Raw genomic sequence first — 21,008 nt, forward strand, 5'->3', positions numbered from 1 at the left:
TATCCAAACTCATTAGAAAAACGAAACTTTGATTGACAGGTTTTATTGATTATTCATGAAAATATGCTCACAATCACACTGGAGATGTTAAAGAGTCGTCTGGCTCTTGCTTCCCTACGCTGAGGGGGTTACCAGATATCTGACAAACTGTGCACACAAAGCTGAGAAAGGTTCAGTCCCCCCTGTACAGCGAGCAGACCCTCCTGAAACAAGCCCCCTACTGTGGAGGGCAGCAGATAGAGTAACAACCAGAAAACAGGTCAGACAAAACATTTCTGTTCTCCAGGTGTACTCTGATATAGGACTGTTGGTAGGCCTGTTAATGGCAAGTTGTGTGAAGACGAAGGTTTCTGCTGAAGTTTTCTCAATGATTTACAGTCCGTGAAACGCGTTTAGAAAAGTCTGCTTTGTCTCTTAATGGCTCACATTGTGCTGCTTACTTAATAAGCATAAATATTGAGCCCCTTTGAGCATACACACAATGAAAAGAGAGGGCTTCAAACACGAGCATAGTCACAACAGTTTTAGAGAGAAATTGCAGTGGCTGAGTATCTTCATTCCTTTTTAAAATGATTCTAGTATCGTCCTTAATATGCCTTCTTAAAAACAAGAAACAGGCGACCGTAGCTTAGCAGAAAGATGAAGGTGTCTGCTTTAGCAACACTGTAGTACAGGGCTGCATGTTTCAATACTATATATATTTTCTCAACTGCTTCATCTATACAGGGGACTGACACATATCCCAGCATGCACTGCACAAGACACAAGAGGCATTCCTGGCAGAATTAAAGTAAAATCACAGCTTTAGCACATCCAACACAATTAAAGAATTCTTTGATGAAAAGTTCAGTTTAGACGCCTACATGTCTTTGGACATAAAAGGTCTAAACTGCAAATTTCTTGAAACAACACATGCTTACTTATTTACCACGAGAATAATTATCTTTAACAAAAAAACCTGTCCATGAGAGTTAGGGGAAAATATCTGAAGGAGAAGTGGTTATGGCTGTGGTCCACAGGCTCTGTTGGTCTGTTTGTCTGTGAAGTGTTGTGACAGCAGACAGTTGATGGAGTGCTGCACCATCAAACCCGTAAAGAGCTGCTAGTTCTCCAGGTGTACACTGTGCTCCTCCATACTGTAAGCATCAGCTTAAGGAAGGCTGACAAAGGGGTTGTTCACATGCGAGCCCTTTCTCTCTGTAGTCTTGAGTTGTATGTTCGGGACACAATGTTCCAGGAATCCATATACCGGTCCATACACATGGCAATACATTTCTGTGAAGAAAAAGGAAGCCACATTCATAAGAAAAAAACATGTTTTTAGAACAATTCAAGGTTTACTATTTCTGTCAGATCAACTGTTCCAAACCCAAAGCCTAATAACCTAGGCTTTAGATGAATCTATTTAAAGTATGAGGGAACATTTCTTGTCAACTTAATTTCATTTATCATCCACTAAACAAACTAAGCTTATTATTACCAAACACATACCTGCTCCGAGTTGTCCAGTGTGCTCCCAGGTTTACCTATACACTTCTTAAAGCATTTATCAGTCATTCTCTGAAACACAAGGATACAAGTTCATGAGAATAGTAATCAAAGATGAGTTGTAATCTCAGGAGCAGCATCAGCTAAGACGTTAGTACACATGTTGAAGGACCCTAAAGACTCTCTGATTCTACAGGTTAAAAGGTTAAGATATAATAACACAATATTTCAATGACGCGTTTAATGCCGCCTCTATAGCCGACATTAACTGCGCTCAAGATGACGATAAACAGCTATGTTAAAGGTGCTTACACCATTCTCGTTTAACTATAGGCGACACTAGTTGTAAGTGTCGGATAACTTAGCAGCTACCCTGTGACCATTGATTTACCTGTAGTAGCTCCTGAGCGTTAGCCACCGCTATCTGGACCTTCACCTGCTCCATAATCGTGCCAGTATCCATTTTACCTCCTGATCCACCTGCAGAAAAATCCGAACCGAACCCGTCCATCTTTCCGGAGTATCTTTCTACAGATTAGCAGCTTTTATCGGTCTTCTTGTGTGCACGTGCAAAAGCCGTTGCTAAGTGCGTAAGTTTCTGATGCCCTTGAAAGCAGCGGAAGATAACCAACGTAACTTCCGCTAAATGATACCAAAAACGGAAGTGTAGTTTTTGAAAACTGATACCATTTAGTCACATATCCAAGAAAGTAATACTACTTTAATGGTTCCCTGCGTGTTATATTAGCTATATATGGTATATTATATCTGCAAGAGCTGGATTCAGATAAGGCTACAAATACTGCTTGTTTTAAAATCTTTACTTATAAAGGAGGGGTCAGTCTACGTTTTAGACTACATATATTTCAGTACATTTTAGTAAGTAGGCCTTATGCACATACACATAAACTGTTTGTACAAGTGGACAGTCTGCCTCAGCTTCATTTATCTATTGGGACCAAGCTAAAACCCTCAGTAATACTGGGGAGAAAACTGAAGACAAATAACGTTTTTTGAATTAAATTGAATTTCTGGCCACATCTCTCACTCAGTTAGCCTTTATGAGCAAAGGGCTAAAGGATGACTTTCCCAACTTGTATTGTTACTGATGAGCAATAATCCACCAGTGAAACTTGTTTTAAATTAGATTCTGTTTCAGCAGAGTTGTTCTCATTATTTTTTATAACCTTTTACTGTTTAAATGCTGAGGATCAGAGCAAGAGTATATGGCTCAAACTAATATTAAATATTTCTGTTGCATTTCACTTTAGAAGGTGTTCTGGTATTAAACAAGCTGTGTGTGAATTCATATTCATGTATATTTTTCTTCCCATGAAGGAGAGATGAACCTCTCAGATGTAAAGTGCAGCACTGTACTCAGGGTGCTTCTTCAAGTAGGTCTAAATGTAAAAAGAATCACTGTTTACATTTTGAATAAAGACCATTTGTTTCACTTGGAGTCCCTGGACTTTTTTTAAAAAGGTCTTATGAAGCTTAGCTCGCAGTGACAACCGACTTACTACACATTTTCTTACCTAAATGTTTTGATGCATATTTTTGAAGACAATTTGTTTTGTTTGCTCAGTCATAAAATCCATCAATTTATGAAGAAGATGATCCTCTTCCCCATACTACATAGTGCACTTCTAGGACATAAAATGTAATATTAGAATGAAAAATATCTGCCTTTATTACATATGAGTTTATAATAACTAAATTTGCAGTATTAATGCAAAAACTGTTGATAATCGCCCATATGTTCCGATATTTACAGCGACAAAGCTAGTCCGTCTCAATCATCTCAGATGTTTTAATGTTTGGTAAGGCTCAGTTACTCAAAAGAAATGTAAGAAATTGCATTTATTGCATACATCATTGTTTAAAGCAGACTCTAGGTTATGTCTGTTTACTACTCAAAACCTTTTGAGCTGGAATCTTTGGGTCACCTTACAGTTTGTTGTTGTTGTTGTTTCAATTTGACAGTAGCAGCATTCATGTTGACATTTCCCTTACAAGTAACATTAACTTTATTTATAAGTTTGTATTTCTTATTTTGTATATCACATTGAGGCAGTTGTGTGCAGCCTACATAATGATGACGTTGTATTCTTAGTTGCACTGATATTATAAATCTTTAAAATGCTGAATTTAGTTCTTTTACTATCTATAGAGCCCATCGAGTGTAAACTGTGATAAGTTGAAGTAACGTCCAAGTTCTTTACAGTCGCCGCGACCTCCAACCTCCCCGCCGGCCCTCCATCGTGGGTGTGGGAGGCAGGCGGGTTCAATGAAGGTCACCCCAAAAAAAAAAACCGAGGGGTATCATCATTATTGCCACTATCATCCCTCGACTGGTTGACATCTTTTATCCAGATCAAGACAAATGCTTGATATATTTGTGGCATCTCTGCTGCCAGCTCTTTATACCGTGACATCTACTAACAGTTTTTTTCAATCGCTAACAAGCGCTTACCCATACTTCAGATACTTTTTCTAAACTCTTAGCACAGACTCACACCTACAAACACAATTGGCCAAATGGATAATTTTCTTCTCAAAAGCGCATTTTGTTAAATATATACTAACTCTTCATTTCAAAATAGAGCCCATCTTTCTCTGCACACACTAACTTTACCAAAACACTGGAAATCTGACTCAAAATGAAATTATTCTGTCAAAGAATAACACTTGTTTTCACTTCACAAGGTACATGCAGTCAATCAAAGTACACTAGGTTTAAAATACTGGCTACTTTGACATTACATAAACTGCATAGACTTTTATGTCTAAGTTTTACTGATATTTACATGTAAAACATGCAATCCAAAAATGTTTACACTAAATTTCTTGATTGGGGACTGTATGTTTTTTTTTCCTTTACTGTTTTCTACAGGAGGTACAGTAGAAATACTGTTCACAATATGATAGAACACAACAAGTTTTACAGTATTGCTTACAGTGAACAAAATATCCAAGAGCATTCTGAATAAAAAATAACAGCAGCCCAGATAAAAAGGGGGGAACTAAAAAAAAGCACAAAATTACTGTATCTAATTTCCGTGATTTTCAATATTAGGCCACATGTTTTCATCAACATTGCATCTGATATTATCCAAGACGATGCACCTGGGATAAAACCATTTTTCCAATTACATTTCGTTCACGTCGACGCCTTTTGGCCAGATTGTTTCCTGCCTCACCGATATATATATGAATTCATGAGGGGCCTGATTGGCCTCCAATTCCATAACTCTCTGAAACAAAATGTATGTCAATCTCATTACTGTATGCCAAACTGTACTGTAAACTATTACTGTGTAGGTTACCTATTTGCAAAGTGCAAAGCTTATAGAACTGTATATTCACTTAAATATACCTGGATATATTGTCGTTGTAGCTCCTTGACTCTCACTGTTCCTCTCAAAGGTAACAGTGTAGAGCTGCTTCATCCGCACTCTGTGTTTGGACAATGTCCGCACAATAGTTACGAGGCTGATGCTATCGATATTGCCAAATATCTCATGGTCCTCCACAATTCTCGTTTGAATTTCATACAATTTTGTTGCATTATTTGCAACAACCATTTATACAATGGCAAGCTCTTGATCATTATTGAGGAGCTTTCCTCTTCCCCCAGAGGGAGGAAGACGTTGGTTTACTTGGTGAATGATAGTTTTATACTGTATCTAAGGTTTGGAATATTGTTTTTACTATTGTGGGATGTTGTGTGTTAACATTCTTAAATAATACAAAAACAATCCATAATTGTGTTGGGAGGTTTAGCTGATCTGTTAAGAAAATGTAAGCATTGTGGAAATGTGTTCACCGACTGCATATTGTGTGAAAACAACATGAAATATGTAAATGGCATGGCCACAAAAGACTGATGCTGTGCTAATTGTGTGAAGAGTTTTGAAAATGTGACTACTGGTTGGACAAACGTTTGTTAGCGACTGAAAATTTGTTTAAATTTGTTTAATTTGTTTGTGTGCTCGAATCTACTCAATTTAAACAGTTTACTCTTTAGCAACTTATTTGAGTTATATTAACTCAACTTTTAAAAAAGGTTAGATTTAATTAATAATAATGTGTGCAATCTGTTGCCTCAATTTTATTGAGTAGTTAATGTGTATGATTTCCTCCAGTCATCAATTCGTTTTTTACACATTTAAAGGAAATTGTTGCTATCCTTACCCTAATCCTTATTGTTATAAAAGGGAATTATTTGTTGCATGTCCAAAAAAGGTTTACAATTAATATTTAGACTATTTAAAAATAATAATTGGTCTTCTGACATTTCATAAAAAGAGGACAAAACTCAGAGTCAAAATGTTGAACAAGCATGCCAGCTCTCGTAAGCACACTTACACTTACACTAGTTTGCCAAATGGTGGAGACAAACTCCACTGAGTCTTTCAAGCCAAACTGTTTCATGAAATCAATAATAATTTAATTGAGACTTTTTCTCTTTTCCTAACAGATAACTGTTCATAAAAAATGACCATGTCTACCTACCTACCTTGTAATATATTCCATGCTATGTTAATATATTAATTAAAATGCAAAAATAATAAAGTAAATTGTATTGCTTTGCAATTCAAGATGCCTTAGTATTTGATGAATTTTCAGCTTGTTTTTGTTTATTTGTTGAGTTTTGTCAATTTCTGTCTGGGTTGACTTGGTCATAATTGTGATGAAAAAAACATTTTATCTTTGCAACCATATGTCAGCGTGTTTCTCCTTCCACTTTGTGTCATTTTAATAAGAATACTTTCATTAGATGTTTTTGTTCTTTCTGTCATTAAGAAGTGTTTTACTTTATTATTCAGTATCCTTGGCTCTACATATAAGTTCAGCCAAAGCTCATTTTTTAAACTTGTCTGTGTGTTGAAAGCAGGCGCTAACGGCAGAAATAGAAAGTCTAAAGAACCTTCTGCATTGTTTTGTTTTGAGTCCTTGCCATTTGGATGACCCCCTCTGAGGACCCGTCTCCTTATGTTTCAGACAGGATGACCTCACTGAGGAGACCACCTGCCTTGAGTGAATAAATATGTGGTACAGTGATTCTATAGGCAACAATGGAGCGACGGTTACTGTCAACTAAACAGGGGAGGCTGTGAGAGGCTGGATGTAATGCTGGGGGCATTTAAGAATAATGTGTGTGTGTGAGTGTGTGTGTGTGTGTGGGGGGGGGGGGGGGGTCTGATTAGTGGCGTGCCCGCCTAAGAGTAATTAATGAACAGTTATACAATGCTACACACACACCCAAACACATGCAGACACATAAGTCTTCAAGCCAGTTTGGCTTCAGGCCACTGGGTTGAGTGGGGGAGGGTTGGGTTGGGTTAAAGTGCAGCAAAATGAATTAACCCTAGATTACAATCATGAGTTCATTAATCTAATCTTCTTAAATTCTTAATCTCCTTTCGGCACACTTGTGTGTATGAAAGCATTCAGCCTAGTAAGCTACAAGGGAGGCTTCTACACCAGCAACAATGGTTATGAGAATGTGAAGTGCCCATAACTATGTTTACAATGTCAAACTCTGAGGTCATCCACGACTGTTAGAGGTCAAGGGCTTTTATGTGTTAGAAAAAGGAATATAATGGTAATTTGAGATCTGGGTAGCAGTATTATGAAATGGGAAATGATGGGAAAATGTTGGATTAAAGATACACTAAAGGAAAAATGCCCACACATGATCTCATATGCACACAAATACATACAGTCTCGAAACACCAGCAGCTTTTCATCTTAAAAAGCAGCTGGTGAGTGACAGTAAGAGGGAATGAGTAAGAGGGAGGGGAAACCTGAGCTGTGTGGCATCCACTCTGACAGTCTTGTTTGTGCTGTTGGGGAACACACAGCTCAGTGCATGGACAGCCTCTACCATGATTATAACGGGAATCAGTTCTATCTCCAGAGCACTGATCCATTAACTGTAATTGACGTCCAATTTAACATTCCAGGGTATTGTTTTTAATATATTTTAACTTTAACAGGAGCTTTTTATGACAGAAATAGTCAAATGAACAGGTGCGGCTATTTAAATTAACAATGTCTCTGTTTCATTGGTTTTTCTGTGAATCAATAGGTATGTATGCACAGTTGCAGGGCGTTAGAGTTGCATGCCTAAACGGAAACAAGACATTATCATTGCCATCAATTACACATGTGGACATGTGGGGACATGTCCCCAACAAAGTAACTTATATAAAGATCATATAATGCTTGAATCTGTTCTGTATAGATTAGATCACTTTTATGTAGCGATTGCTTGCATATGTTAATATTGTAAACTATTTAGAAACTGTACATACAAAGCAACCATGGGAATGTCCTTGTATGTGCAGGCTGACTTTGCTGGTTCTCAAGTGACCTTATTCTTGTCTAGATAACTCAAAAGAACTTAAATCCTGCAGAAAATGTCAGGAATTCAGCTTGAGACCGATCTCATGGTCCTCAAAGGGACTTTAACCTGCCATCATATGATCCCTCAGACTGTGGATTGTGTGGAGCTGGCTGAAGCAGAGGGAGGACTGTTCTTGTGTCTTGTGCCAGAACAGAGAAGGCGTTAGGATGAGTCATTTTGAACAAAAATCCAATAAGGATACTGTAGAAATTTACAGTCAGTGTCATAAGGGCAACGGGTCATTTGCCATGGATTTATGTTGTTTTCTTTTTCTTTTTGGAGTTCTCGTTGATCAGGCTAACTTGTATATACAGTACATGAATGTATTTTTTTCACTTTACTATGTAAGTTTTTAAAGGAGACGTGACAAATAAAACTGTCAGTATATCTCTCCAAACATTTGATTTATTGCAGTGTGTAGATGGCATGTAGACCATCACATTTGGTTGTTCAATGTATAAGATAACATAATAACTGTCTTACTTTATTGATGCCTTGTAATGTTCTCACATCTAATGAAAATCCCTCTTCTGTTTTTGTACATGAAGTGAAAGAAAACTAATTTCATCAGGTGAAACCCACAGACACAAACATCTCTGCAGTTTTTATGGCAGTGTTTTTTTTTTTGTTTTGTTTTTTAACATTGATGTGCTAAAGTTGGATGAAGAATAAAGGGAGCCTTTAGCTGTCGTGCTTTTTTTCCTCATCTCATTGGACAGCAGCAGGAGGAGAAGGAGGAGCCAGTGTGCACACTACAGGCTGCCTGGGCTCAGTCTCTACTCGTCACTCTCCAGCAGACTGCGTGGCCTGAAGCCGACGACACACGGAGCAGCTCACTTTGTGCTACTTTGTTTCCACGCGTGTAAACTCAGATCTCGTGACGCGGACAAATGGCTCAACATTGTGCTAAAAGCTTTGAGGACGATACATGTTTTAAACCGGAATGTAGATTTGTCTAACTTGTGTCAAACTTGAACCAAATCAACAACGGAGGAAGTTGTAACCGAGATAAAGGAAACCCGGATCTGATCTGCGCCCATATCAAGGTAAACCTTAAACCCCCTGGAAGTATCAATCACTACAACAGACTAGTGTTTCTTAATCTGTGTGAGGAGTTGAGTTACAGGCTGTAACTATGAACTCTCTGATGTTGGCTGTTTGTTGCAGACTGCTAACTTGGGAGGAAAGTTGAGCGCATGTTGAACTGCTGACCGTAGTTTCACATTTACTGCGCAAAACGAAGATTAGATTTCACACTGCAAAGAAGTCACCCGGCTGCATTTCAATGACTTTCAAAGTCAACTTTAATGTATCTGCAGTAAAACAAAGGACGCTTTAAAGCGGAAGATATTCAGCCTGTTTTTTATTATTGTTATTTTAATTATGGACAGTGTGCCATGCTCTGGTTATTTAACTTGTTTGAGTATTTTCGTTTACATCAATGCGAACTTGTTTAACGATCGCACCTTATTACATAACAATATACAGAATAAATTAAGTTAAATAAAAGAACCCTGAAGCATGCATTTGATTCTCTGATGTAATATTCATGCCATTGCTACGGGCCTATCCACATGAATCAAAGTTGAGCAAGAGAAAAAAAGTGGGTTTTCATCTATTGCACTGTGGTTGCATGATGTTCACTCTAACGAGCTGGTCTGAGGTGTCACATCTTATATGGGCTTTAAAGCCTATAGCCTTTGGCACCATGTTGTATTTGAGCCAGCCGAGGAGCAGAGAATAAGTTGACAGGAATGTCTTGGCTCCTCCTGTGGCTGAAGGTGACTCACAGCCCTGACATGTTCATGTGATACAGGACAACACACCCAGGTGCTGTTTCTTTCATGAATCACAGGAGAAGGCATTAAACGTGTGTTAAAGTAGCTCATTCGAAGAATATGTTTCGGACACTTGTTGTTTATGTTTTTTTGTGATTGTAAATCTTTGTGTCATGCAGTGAGCCAACGCGCTTGTTTCCAGTGGGAGTGCTCCTTATCTCGCCTCCTTTCATCTCTAGAGTCCGAAGTTCATTTCCGTTGTACCTCAGTCAGCGTACTGATAAAGAGTATTTTATTTCTAAACAGCCCATTCATCAGTGGTTGGCAAGGTAAATCATGTTTAAACAAAAAAACAGGAGGAAGGTTTTATGGTAGCATTCACATCAAAAGAAAGTTAGCTTGACCCTCATAAAATCTGTTATCCTGATGCAGCTGTCATAATCCGTTGCGTACGATAAGCAGCTGTAATTGTTTTCTCCTCCAGGTTGAAATCAAGATGTCTGTCAGCAACCACGAGAACAGAAAGTCCCGCTCCAGTTCCGGCTCTATGAACATCCACCTCTTCCACAAGACATCCCACGCAGACAGCCTGTTGACGCAGCTCAATCTGCTTCGCAAACGAAAAGTCTTCACAGACGTCGTCCTGAAGGCTGGAAACAGATCATTCCCCTGCCACCGGGCCGTGCTTGCCTCCTGCAGCCGCTACTTTGAGGCCATGTTCAGTGGCGGGCTCAGGGAGAGTCGAGATGCCGACGTAAACTTTCACGACTCTCTCCATCCAGAAGTGCTGGAGCTCCTGCTCGATTATGCTTACTCGGCCAGAGTCCTCATCAACGAGGAGAACGCAGAGTCTCTCTTGGAAGCAGGCGACATGCTTCAGTTTCACGACATCAGGGACGCAGCGGCAGAGTTTTTAGAAAAGAACCTCCACCAGTCGAACTGTTTTGGGATGATGCTGCTGTCGGATGCCCATCAGTGCCAGAGACTGTACGAGCTGTCATGGAGAATGTGCCTGGCTAACTTCGCTACTCTGTTCAAAACAGAGGACTTCCTCAGCCTGCCCAAAGACAAAGTCAAGGAACTGATTCTTAGCGAGGAGCTGGAAGTGGAGGATGAGAGCCTGGTGTATGAGGCTGTTATTGACTGGGTGAAGGCTGATATGGAGCGCAGACACAGCGAGCTGCCCGAGCTCCTGCGATGCGTCCGTCTGGCACTGCTTCCTGAGACATACCTGCTGAAGAATGTCGCTTCAGAGGAGCTGGTGATGTGCCACAAAGTGGGACGGGAGATTGTTGAAGATGCGGTGCGGTGCAAAATGAGGATCCTGCAGAATGACGGGATTGTAACGGGGTTCTGTGCCCGGCCGAGGAAGGTGAGCCAGGCTCTGCTGCTACTAGGAGGACAGACCTTCATGTGTGATAAAGTCTACATGATTGACAACAAGACCAAGGAGATCTGTCCCAAAACAGACATCCCCAGCCCCCGGAAAGAATGCAGCGCTTGTGCCATTGGTTGCAAGGTACGTATAAAGTCTGGACTATGTTATACATAATTCTTATCTGAAGATATATAGACGTACCTTTTTAATGGGATTTCTTCCATTTCAGGTTTATGTTACTGGAGGACGTGGGTCTGAAAACGGGGCCTCTAAAGATGTCTGGGTGTATGACACACTGCACGATGAGTGGTCCAAAGCTGCACCTATGCTGGTCGCGAGATTCGGACATGGATCAGCAGAGCTCGACCACATGCTGTTCGTCGTGGGAGGACACACTTCCCTCGCAGGATCCTTCCCCGCATCTCCATCTGTGTCTCTAAAACAGGTGGAGCAGTACGACCCGCAGACCAACAAATGGACCCTGGTGGCTCCGCTCAGAGAGGGTGTGAGCAACGCTGCCGTAGTTGGTGCCAAAAACAAACTCTTTGCCTTCGGGGGCACCAGTGTAAACCGGGACAAATACCCCAAGGTGCAGTGCTTTGACCCTCTCCAGAACCGATGGTCAGTGCCGGCTGCCTGTCCGCAGTTGTGGCGCTACACCGCAGCGGCTGTGGTCGGAAACCACGTGGTGGTGATTGGAGGGGACACTGAATTCTCAGCCAGTTCTGCTTACCGCTTCAACAGCGAGACGTACCAGTGGTCGAAGTTTGGCGACGTGACGGCCAAACGGATCAGCTGCCATGCAGTGGCATCGGGAAACAGACTATATGTGGTTGGGGGCTACTTTGGAGCTCAGAGGTGTAAGACATTAGACTGCTATGATCCATCGTCGGACTCTTGGGACAGTGTGACCAGTGTGCCCTACTCACTCATTCCCACTGCTTTCGTCAGCACATGGAAGTACCTCCCAGCGTAGACGCAGGTGCACTGACTCTCTGAGGTTCATACGGTGAGTCATTTTATGGTTTAAAGTGAAATAGATAAACAACGTGTCAATTAGACGTCCTATACATAGTGTCCCTTCTACTGCGACATACTGTGTGGAAACTCATTCAGATAACATTAGCATTTAAAAAGCCTCAGGTGAATGTCAGTTATATCCGGAGCAGGCCAGTTTTTAAAACCCCTCACTGTTTTCAGGGTTGCTCGTGGTTACGGTTACACATTATCTAGCTGCTGTGATCGCTGAGTGTTGGATAAACACAGTGATGTCTGGCTTTAGGGAGCAGGAGGAATGTCAGCAGTGCCGGTAATTACAGAGCAAGAGCTACAACTCAGGACCTCTGTCCCTGATGGATGCAAGCTGGAGAAACAGGGTTCAGGCCTGTGCTTGTAGCTCAGAGAGGCAAGTGAGCTCGATGCTCCGCAGGGACCATGCTGGACTCCATAAGTCAGTATCTCAACAGGTGGCACGTGGTGATAGAGAGGCTGAGGAGCACCAGGAAAGCTTTAGATAAAGGTTAAAAAAAAAAACAACATTAAATGATTGTATGTGAAATAAACCACGTTAAACAATGTCCACATAAAACAAAGACAACAATAAAAAAACAACTTCAGATTTGTATGTGCTGCTAAAGGCTGCCTGAGTGACTGTTTCACTGCTCACAGTGAAACATTCAAGTCAGATCAGTGATCTCAGGATTCAGGAGTGTCGGTCGTTTCTCAAAGATATGAAAGTATGATTGACATAAATGTAACATGTCATACCGGAGAGGCATCACTCTTCCTGAAGGAACATCAGAGACGAGAGACGATAAATATTTCCTGAATGGTCTCATAGAGGGGCAAGAAGATGAAACTAGAAGAGGCGTTTTTAGTGTTTAAGTATTAGTTATTTTTGTTTGGCCTCGATACAAAATGGGACATTTATTAGTAAAAAGGTTGTTTTTTTTAATCGTCATGACAACGTACACTTTGCTTTCACTCAGCTGGGTTACAACAATACTGTATTGTTTTGTGCTAGAGGTTTAAATGTGTAACGCAGCCCTTTCCTTCAAACGCCGATTTGAATACAGCACTTCACTTGTTCCTTTATGCAACATCCACACTTTCTGACTTTCTTTTCCATAGCGAGATAAAAAAGTGGAAACCTCTCTCCTATCTGTTTGTTGTGAAGAAGGCTGCAGCGAGCAGGCTGTTAGTTTAGCACAAAAACTGCTAACCAGGGGAAATAGTTCTGTTGGCTCTGTCAGATGGAAAAACCTTCCACCAAAGTTGTTTCCACTCTTAATACTACGCCAAGCTAGGCATCCTGCTGCCCCACTGTTGTATTTACTAATAATCTTCTCATCTAACTGAAAAGTGCGTTTAAAATGTCAAACTAGTGCTTCAAGTAGCCAATTCTTTTTTTGAATCCAGACACTGTGAGATTCTACTTTACTGTAATGAATCAGTGTAAATGAGTCCAAAAAAAGCTCTTTTAATGTTTCCAAGACTTTTAAGAAGGAAAGCTGAGCAGAAGTGAGCGAGGAGAGTTGGTCTTCTGTGTGCCTCACGTCGACAGCGAGGAGCTGTATATGACAGAGCAGGGGGCTTAGAGCATTATGCGGCTGCTGCTATGAACTGCTATCTTCGTGGTTTCAGTGTTTTTTTTCTAGGCCAGGATGGAGACAGACAGGCTGGCTCTGAAAGATCAAGAGCACAGCATCCTTATGAACTCTTTCAGCTACAGTAGCTTCCATCCAGAAGCTCAGTGCCTTTATGTTTAATTACTGCAGACTTGGAAAAAGCTCCGATTTCTAGCTCGTTAAACCGGTTGGCTATTCTCTCTTTCAGCTGGGGGGGGGGGGGGGGGGGACAGAGACAGAGACACGCACATTGACACCACACAAATACACACACAGAGAAGATGAAGAGCAGAAAGAGTCAGACCAAAGCAAAGCTATATTTTGCACTGTTTGGCAGCCGAGACTAACGCCTGCCTAAAAATACTTCTTCTATCCCGAGGTTGTCAACTTTGAGCAGGGGTCAGCGAGAGAAATAATTAGTGTGTGCGTGCGTGTGCGTTCATGGCTCCTTAAACCAGCAGTCAGCTGCTCAAGTATTCACCAGTAGTATTGTGCGTTTTTACGTAGTAGTGAAACCACTCGTTTTCCACTAGCACTACTCTGCCTCACACTCACTCACTCACTCACTCTGCTGTCACGGCCTGTCCTTTAAAAAGCCAACCATCCTTACTCTAACTCGGGGGGGGGGGCATGAAGGTGTGGCCTGCATTCCTGCAAGCAAAGATGTTTTAATGCTGCGTGGTGGTTCAGGCCTTGTTGTTGTCCTGTGGCCTGTTTAGGGGCTTAGCAGCCTCTCTGCTTTTTTGTTACCACCTACTGCAGTGTGCAGCCCTGCGCATTTCCACCAGATGTGACTGACCGCAGACTCGAGGGCCAAACCAGAAGCCACAGTTGATGGAAAAGTATTTGTAAATGTTAAAACATTATGGTTTCCATTTTTGTTATGGTCCAGGCAGGAGAAGTAAATATGATTTTAAGCTGCATACTTAAAGACGGATGGACAAAATGAACTGAGGAATTTTGAAAATTGCCAAAGTGTTGCAAGTCAGACTTTAAATGATATGTTTAGTGTGTTTTGAAGCTAGTTAGCAGAGTAGCCTTACTGTGTAATCTGGTCACTTGTTGATGCCAGACAGGATGTAACCAGAGATCTCTGCACAAAGTTCAGCCCTGTCTCTCTCGCCTTTCAACCACTGGAGTGTAACAGTCCTAAAGATGACTGTTATCAACGCTTGGGCCCTTGTTTTCTAAAAGCCCCCCCCCACACACACACACACGCACACGCACACTACCCCTCCCTCCTCACCTCCCCTTCATGCTAATAATGACAAATATGAGCAGCATCCTCTGTGTTTTTTTAACGGCTTCAACCGACATCCTTATTTATGTGGGCACACAGCCCTGTGTGATAGGGTCCACCTGGAGGGGTCAGGGGCCACGGGGGGGGGGGGGGGGGGGCTCGTGGACTCTCCGCATCTCCAGACATCTGCTGTAAAATGGAAGGTCACAGTGGGATCAGGGAGGAGGAGTGCAGAGGCCTCCAGTCACTCGATACTAATGTTTTATTAATGCCTCGCTGTGAGGGCCACCAGGAACACATCTGAATGAGGCTTTTATTGTGGCATCTGTGTACAACAAGCCCCCCCCCCACCCACCCACCCCTCCCCGCTCACGTCAGACACACACACACACACGCACAGTCAGAGTCAGCACGTGCACACACACACTTCATCCCCGGTCCCTTGAGTAATCAATCTACCACATTACAGTCTTTGGGACGGCTGCTTAAATTAGCATAAAGCTAATGGTGTTTTTATTGGTCTTTTCTCCACGCGGCGAGTAACAAAAAAGGAAAACGGGGAAAAGATGCCGAAAATGGCTGAATAATCACCCAGACTAATTTGATTACCACCCTAAAAAGAGACGAGCTGTCATACAGTTATGGAGGCCTCTTCAGAGAGCCAGCTGGGATGGGAGCGAGTGTGTCTGCCTGGTAATTAATCTGAATTACGTAATAATTGCGCCTCTGAAGTAGCGCTGGAGTGGCGCACATTCAGGCACACAGACGCTCTTTGTTCTGGTCTGAAACTGGAGTTTCTGTAAGGATTCATCAAGAAATGCCTCAATGTAATCTGCAGCTGCTTTATGGAGATACTTGTGTCTCTTGGCTCAAGCTGAAGTCCTTTATTAGTCCCTGAAAACAACACAAACTCATGTAAATGAAGTGGCGGTGAGTCATACATTAGTCAATGCGGTGAAAGTCTGGGTGGTCATTAGTAAACAGTACAGAGCTCGTTGGACACAAGGGACAGATAAAGAAAGGACTCGGCATTGGTGTGGTCAGGTGCATTGTGGGTAATTGGGCCTATAGAAGACGCAGATGGAGCCCAAAGTACAAAAAGGAGGGAAAAAAGAGCTCAAAGAGCTGGAGGATTCATGCGAAAGAAGTCTTCCTTCTCTCTGCGATTATTAAACCATTTAAAAAAAATAAAAAAATAAAAGTTTTTGACTTTGGAATAATTTGACTTTTGGTCTCTCAAATCTGTGTATTGTTCCCAAATGGAGGAGAAAGATAGGTGATCGCAGCAGACAGACTGAGGCAGGTTAAACCACGGAGTGTCACATCCAATCACTTCATGAAGGCCCAGGCCATCTGTTTGCTCTGCTGAAGGACATGCGGGGGGGGGGGGGGGGGGCTCACAGCGGCACACACAGGCCACCGCAGTGCACCAAAGTATTTTACACCTGTTAGCATCCCAAACATGAGAAATCGTACCCCTGTTGGCAGATGGAGGTGAGATTCCTGAAGGTCAATTTTGGTTATTTTAGTCCGAATAAAGTGTTGTGGTTTGAAATGCTACAAATCAGTGTGGAGAGTCAACAACCTTGAAGTGACAGCTAATGATGGCATTGGTAATAATGCCAAAACTCTGTTTCTTGAGGGAGCTGAGTTAGATCATTTGAGACTGGGATGATGTTTTATTTATCGATGTCCTGATCATGACAGACTGTGTCTCTATGGAAAACAACGACTTCACAGAAAGCTGCAGCCGTCATGAAAAAGTGATGTTTTACTCCAGTTTTTGTGAGCTTTAAAATGAGATTAAACATGTGAACCAGTGACAAGAACGAGCTGTTCCGTCTTGTCGGTACGGTTTAAAATGAGATTGATTAACTGATAAAATGTGAGCTTCTGAGTTACTGCTGTTTGGAAAGTGTGACCTGTTTAAAAACAGCCAAACTAACTATTTTCTTGTTCCCAGTTTTGTGCTTGGCTCAGCTAACGGGCTGCAGAGTCACATTTCTTAGGATTAAAATGAAATGAAGTGTGTTAATAAGTTCTCTTAAGAGCAGCTTTAAGGGGGATTTTGTTGCTTTTTTGACAGACAGCCTTGCTGATTCTGCCCGTTTTTATTTTATCATTATTATTATTCCTTATACTCAAGTTAAGCTTAGCTGAGGTGAATAACTGCTGGCTGCAGCATCTTATTTAACTGATACATGAGATTTGCTAAATATTTTATTTCTAACTGCAGACAAATAGAAAAAAGTCCAGAGAGACAGAAACTGTTTTTTTTTTTTTTTTTTAAACAAATCGGCGATACCGAGCAAGAGTAGTGTGCATGATCCTTTATTTCACAATAATACTGGAAACTATTTCTGTTCTAAACTTGTATTTTGTAGAGATGATCTGTCTTTTAGGAGGCATAGTTTGCAGCCGGATTGTTCCAGAACAGTGAAAGATGTTTCCTCTTCTGAAGCTTGTTTGTCACCTCGTCTCTCCGTCTGTTGTGTCGTTTCCTACCGTTAGGCCTCGGGCGATGTATTCACAACAGCTTTTACGTTTGGATCGGTGGAGGCTTCTGTCGTATCAACCTGCTTTGTGAGGAAATAAGAATTTACTAGTTCCTCCACCCCCCCCCAAGCAGAGCACGCCTGTGGCTGTCAACTGTTTTCCTCCTGCTAAAGCAAGCACACAAACAGCCTTCATCCACTCTGACAGGCCGGAGTTATCATCAGAAACATGCAAATCAGAGTAAACGACATGCTGGCCTGCTTCAGTGTGAAATAGCTTCAAAAGGGCGGTAGAGGAAATGAGGGGAAAAAATTCAAATTTGTTGTAAAAGGTGATCAAAGGTCACAACACAATCCGAAAATGAGCTTTTCCAGAGCTTCTGAACGTACGAGTCATGACTGTATGGATGAAGAAGATGGTTTATGTATGTTTAACGGAGTCCTGTGAGGCTCATTTTCACAGGTTGGTTTGCTCTCCTCTGCCATTCGCAGATGTTTATTACCTAGCAACATAAATGGCTCAGCTTAATCCCACATACCAGCAGGCCTTTGGTTAAATAACGCGCCGTCCAGTGGCATTATTAACGCTATGTGGGTAAGCCTGATAAAATGGCTTGGTGATAAGCTGATGTGTAGCCCGGAGCAAGACTGGCGTTCCTGCATTCCTCTCTGCTCCCTGAGACTGACGGTCATGTGGCTGGTCCCCATACAGCAGCACCTAAACATTAATCTCTCTGTCTCTCCTTCCACAGATCAGCCATGGTGTCTGGCATGCAAGCATGCGTCTCCCACTTCGCCGAGGAGGACAGAGAGGAAGAGTTTGTGTATTCCTGCTGTGGCTTCATGCAGCCAGAATCACATTATCTTCAGCTGCAACTGCCTGGAAACAGCCCAGAGACTAAAAGTCTGGGGCCTCTTTTCCACCTGATCTGTTTACTGATACTGCTCATGTAACTTTCCCATGTAGCCTGAGCTGGACTCGTTACTATGTACTGCACAAGCGTCTCAAGATAGAAAAGATGTGTGCTCTTAGCCCGTCTTACTTTTTCTACTGTGACTGTCTCGGCTGTCTCACTGCTCCACTGACTCACTCCATCATCAAACCAGAAGATTACCAGTTTAACAGATACTCCATAAGGAGCTGTCGCTGGCACGACATCAAGAAAGACAGCACGCTGTCCTTTTTTTGTGGTTTCCCTCCCCTTCTGACACCGCACGTTTACTCAGGTGTAATTTATTTGGACTGCTGATAGACTGAATTAGACCTTTGCTGTTCCCGGCACATGCAGAAGGAGAAAAGACGTTCAGGGTAGTGTATGATTTTGTGCACAGAAATAATGTCGGTCTATATTTTTAGACTTTGGACTCGGGCTTCCCTCAATTTTGGTGAACTAAATTTGTATCATCCTTCCCGACTTAAAACACACGCTCTGCAGAGAGAGTGGTCCATTATGGCTGAAGATGCGATTTTGCTTAAGTTGTTTTTGTCTTTTTTTACGTCTGTTTTTTTTTTTTTTTTTGTCTCAGGGTTACATTGAGTATGCATGTATATGTACAAGGAAGGGTAAGATTCCTTTTTTTTGTTTCTGAAAGTATGATTTTGTGAATGTATTTTGTGCTAAACTATTTTATAGAATCTCTTTGTTTTAGAGTGCATTTGTTGACAATGTTTTGCCAATGGAAGAGTATGATACTGCTGAAAGGCCATGGTCATATGTCGAACAGAAATGTTGCCAAAATCTGAATAACTAACCATTGTTTCCTTCTGACTCTAATGACACAAGCTAAATATGTTGAAAGTAGTAGACCGTAAATACTTTGTAGCTATAATGTTGTTTTTGTACTTTTTCAGGACCTTTTAATGGAAGTCTTCTGTGTGTACAGTTTGTTTTTTTACTTTGTCATTTGTAGAAGCCTTTGATTTTGCACATTTTGTACAAAGAAACCTCCTCATTGTCTTGTTTTTTGTAACTTTGTCTTAACCCAGTTTGGGTAGTGTGAATAATCAAAGCCTTTTTGTAGCAAATTCTCTATCCTTAAGAATTCTTCTTAAAAATGTCCAATTCCTCCGTGTGCAACTCTGCAGATTTCCAAATATGTCAAAGTAGATATATAAAGCTCTTACTGCTACATCATCTGTTACTCCATGTTCTGCAGCTTGTAATTCATCAATAAATATCTGAACCAACATATTTCCTTGCATGTCCCCTGTTTGTCAAGGGAAAGACATAATCACACAGGTACTCCTAACATGCCTGAAATAGTTTCCAAATGCAGCTCAGGAGTGGTTTTGAGGTTAGCAGGAACACCTACAGTATCTCCTTCTGATGCTGCTTTTTTTCCCCCCACATACCTGTATCTACTAATCCTCCACTTGTAGGAGCGATATCACACACTCTGCTTATGTATGTGAAGTGTCAGTCTCTGCTTTGGTACATGTATATGGAAGACATGCACACATAACAAACTTTTGAGAATGTGCAGCTCAGCGTCAGTCGGGATGCTTCTCTATACCTCCTATAATGTGAGAAAATGGTGCCTGTAGACTGGTCATTGGGTGTGGAGGAGACTGGTTGGCGTATTTTTTCAGACTGGCAGGGAGGAGAAGCAGAGAGGAATGTACCCACACTCAAGTTCAGGGAGGTGGCTCTGAATGTGCCGCCTGCAGCCTCCACATTTTTTCACATCTCTGCTACTTAGACATTACTGTGGTGATAAAACATTCCAACCCAACATAAAAGTCTGACATTAGGCCGCAGCATTTTTAGTTGCAACCTTTGCTAACTTGAACGTTCATCTTTATTTTAAAGAAAATAAATGTTCATTTGTTGAGGATTTTGGCCTGACAGCTGATTTCAGATTGTAGGTTGATAAACTCAAAGAGAGAAAAGATGACAAATAAAGGATGTCAAATAAATGATCAACCACTGTTGCTTGATACAGAAGCAGAAACAGTTTTATGAAATTGGAAAGGGTTTACAAGAAAAAGGTTAATCTCCGCTCAGGCTCCAGTCTAGCTACCAGATCTCTCGTCAGGTTTTCCTCAGTTCCTCAATTTTTTACCATTTAAGACAGGACTAATTCGATCATATTTTAATGGTGTATGAGTCATAAAAGGGTTGTTATTTAAAGCTCTGGAAAAATCTAACAATACACAGATCTTACTTTTCGCGTTTATTTTATGTGATTTTTTTCAGGCCTTTATTGTTAAGGAAACTTGACAGAGAGTGCAAATGTGGGAAGGAGAGAGTAGTGTTCTCATGGACCAAAAGGACGAGGCTGGGAGTAACTTCTGTTTATGGGGAGTTGTGCGTGGACACCCGTTAAATGAGCTCATAAAACTTAGAATTTGTTGAGACTTCAGACTTTTTTTTTTCCCTTTTCTTTTTTTTTTTTTTAATCAAACTACATTTACCATGGTTGTTTTGTATCTCGTCACAGAAACGTTGGCTTTAACAACAATGGCTGACTGTATGACTGGCAGTATAATAAATAAAGTTTCACATCTGCACAATCAGCAGTTTTATTCTTTGGGAAGTTGCTTGTTGTCCTCTCTCTGCTCTTCATGCCTCATCACTCAACTTTGTATC

General features: G+C 41.4%; 2 protein-coding genes across 2 annotated transcripts; one reads left to right on the plus strand and one right to left on the minus strand.

The window, feature by feature from the left end:
• Positions 1-27: 27 nt before the first annotated feature.
• timm13 (translocase of inner mitochondrial membrane 13 homolog (yeast)) lies at positions 28-2,132 on the minus strand. Its single transcript, XM_079350125.1, has 3 exons — positions 1,880-2,132; positions 1,492-1,560; positions 28-1,275 (listed from the first exon to the last, which is right to left on the minus strand). Exons 1-3 carry the CDS (start codon positions 1,997-1,999, stop codon positions 1,177-1,179), a joined length of 288 nt encoding a protein of 95 aa, XP_079206251.1. The 5' UTR covers positions 2,000-2,132; the 3' UTR covers positions 28-1,176.
• Positions 2,133-8,601: 6,469 nt separating this feature from the next.
• On the plus strand, positions 8,602-19,610 carry enc3 (ectodermal-neural cortex 3). Its single transcript, XM_079351504.1, has 4 exons — positions 8,602-8,946; positions 10,163-11,197; positions 11,286-12,065; positions 18,171-19,610. The coding sequence occupies exons 2-3, from the start codon at positions 10,175-10,177 to the stop codon at positions 12,030-12,032; spliced, it is 1,770 nt and encodes a 589-aa protein (XP_079207630.1). The 5' UTR covers positions 8,602-8,946; positions 10,163-10,174; the 3' UTR covers positions 12,033-12,065; positions 18,171-19,610.
• Positions 19,611-21,008: the final 1,398 nt, after the last annotated feature.

Source organism: Symphodus melops (assembly GCF_947650265.1).
Source record: "Symphodus melops genome assembly, chromosome: 8".
Taxonomy (NCBI): Eukaryota; Metazoa; Chordata; class Actinopteri; order Labriformes; family Labridae; genus Symphodus; species Symphodus melops.

What these genes read in the sequence shown, in the direction of transcription:
- enc3 (XM_079351504.1), top strand. Translation starts at nt 10,175, where the DNA reads ATGTCTGTCAGCAACCACGAGAACAGAAAGTCCCGCTCCAGTTCCGGC. An exon ending in CTTGTGCCATTGGTTGCAAG is followed by an intron (nt 11,198 to 11,285) that starts GTACGTATAAAG and finishes CTTCCATTTCAG; the next exon opens with GTTTATGTTACTGGAGGACG.
- timm13 (XM_079350125.1), bottom strand. Translation starts at nt 1,999, where the DNA reads ATGGACGGGTTCGGTTCGGATTTTTCTGCAGGTGGATCAGGAGGTAAA. An exon ending in ACGCTCAGGAGCTACTACAG is followed by an intron (nt 1,561 to 1,879) that starts GTAAATCAATGG and finishes CTTGTGTTTCAG; the next exon opens with AGAATGACTGATAAATGCTT. An exon ending in CACTGGACAACTCGGAGCAG is followed by an intron (nt 1,276 to 1,491) that starts GTATGTGTTTGG and finishes TTTTCTTCACAG; the next exon opens with AAATGTATTGCCATGTGTAT.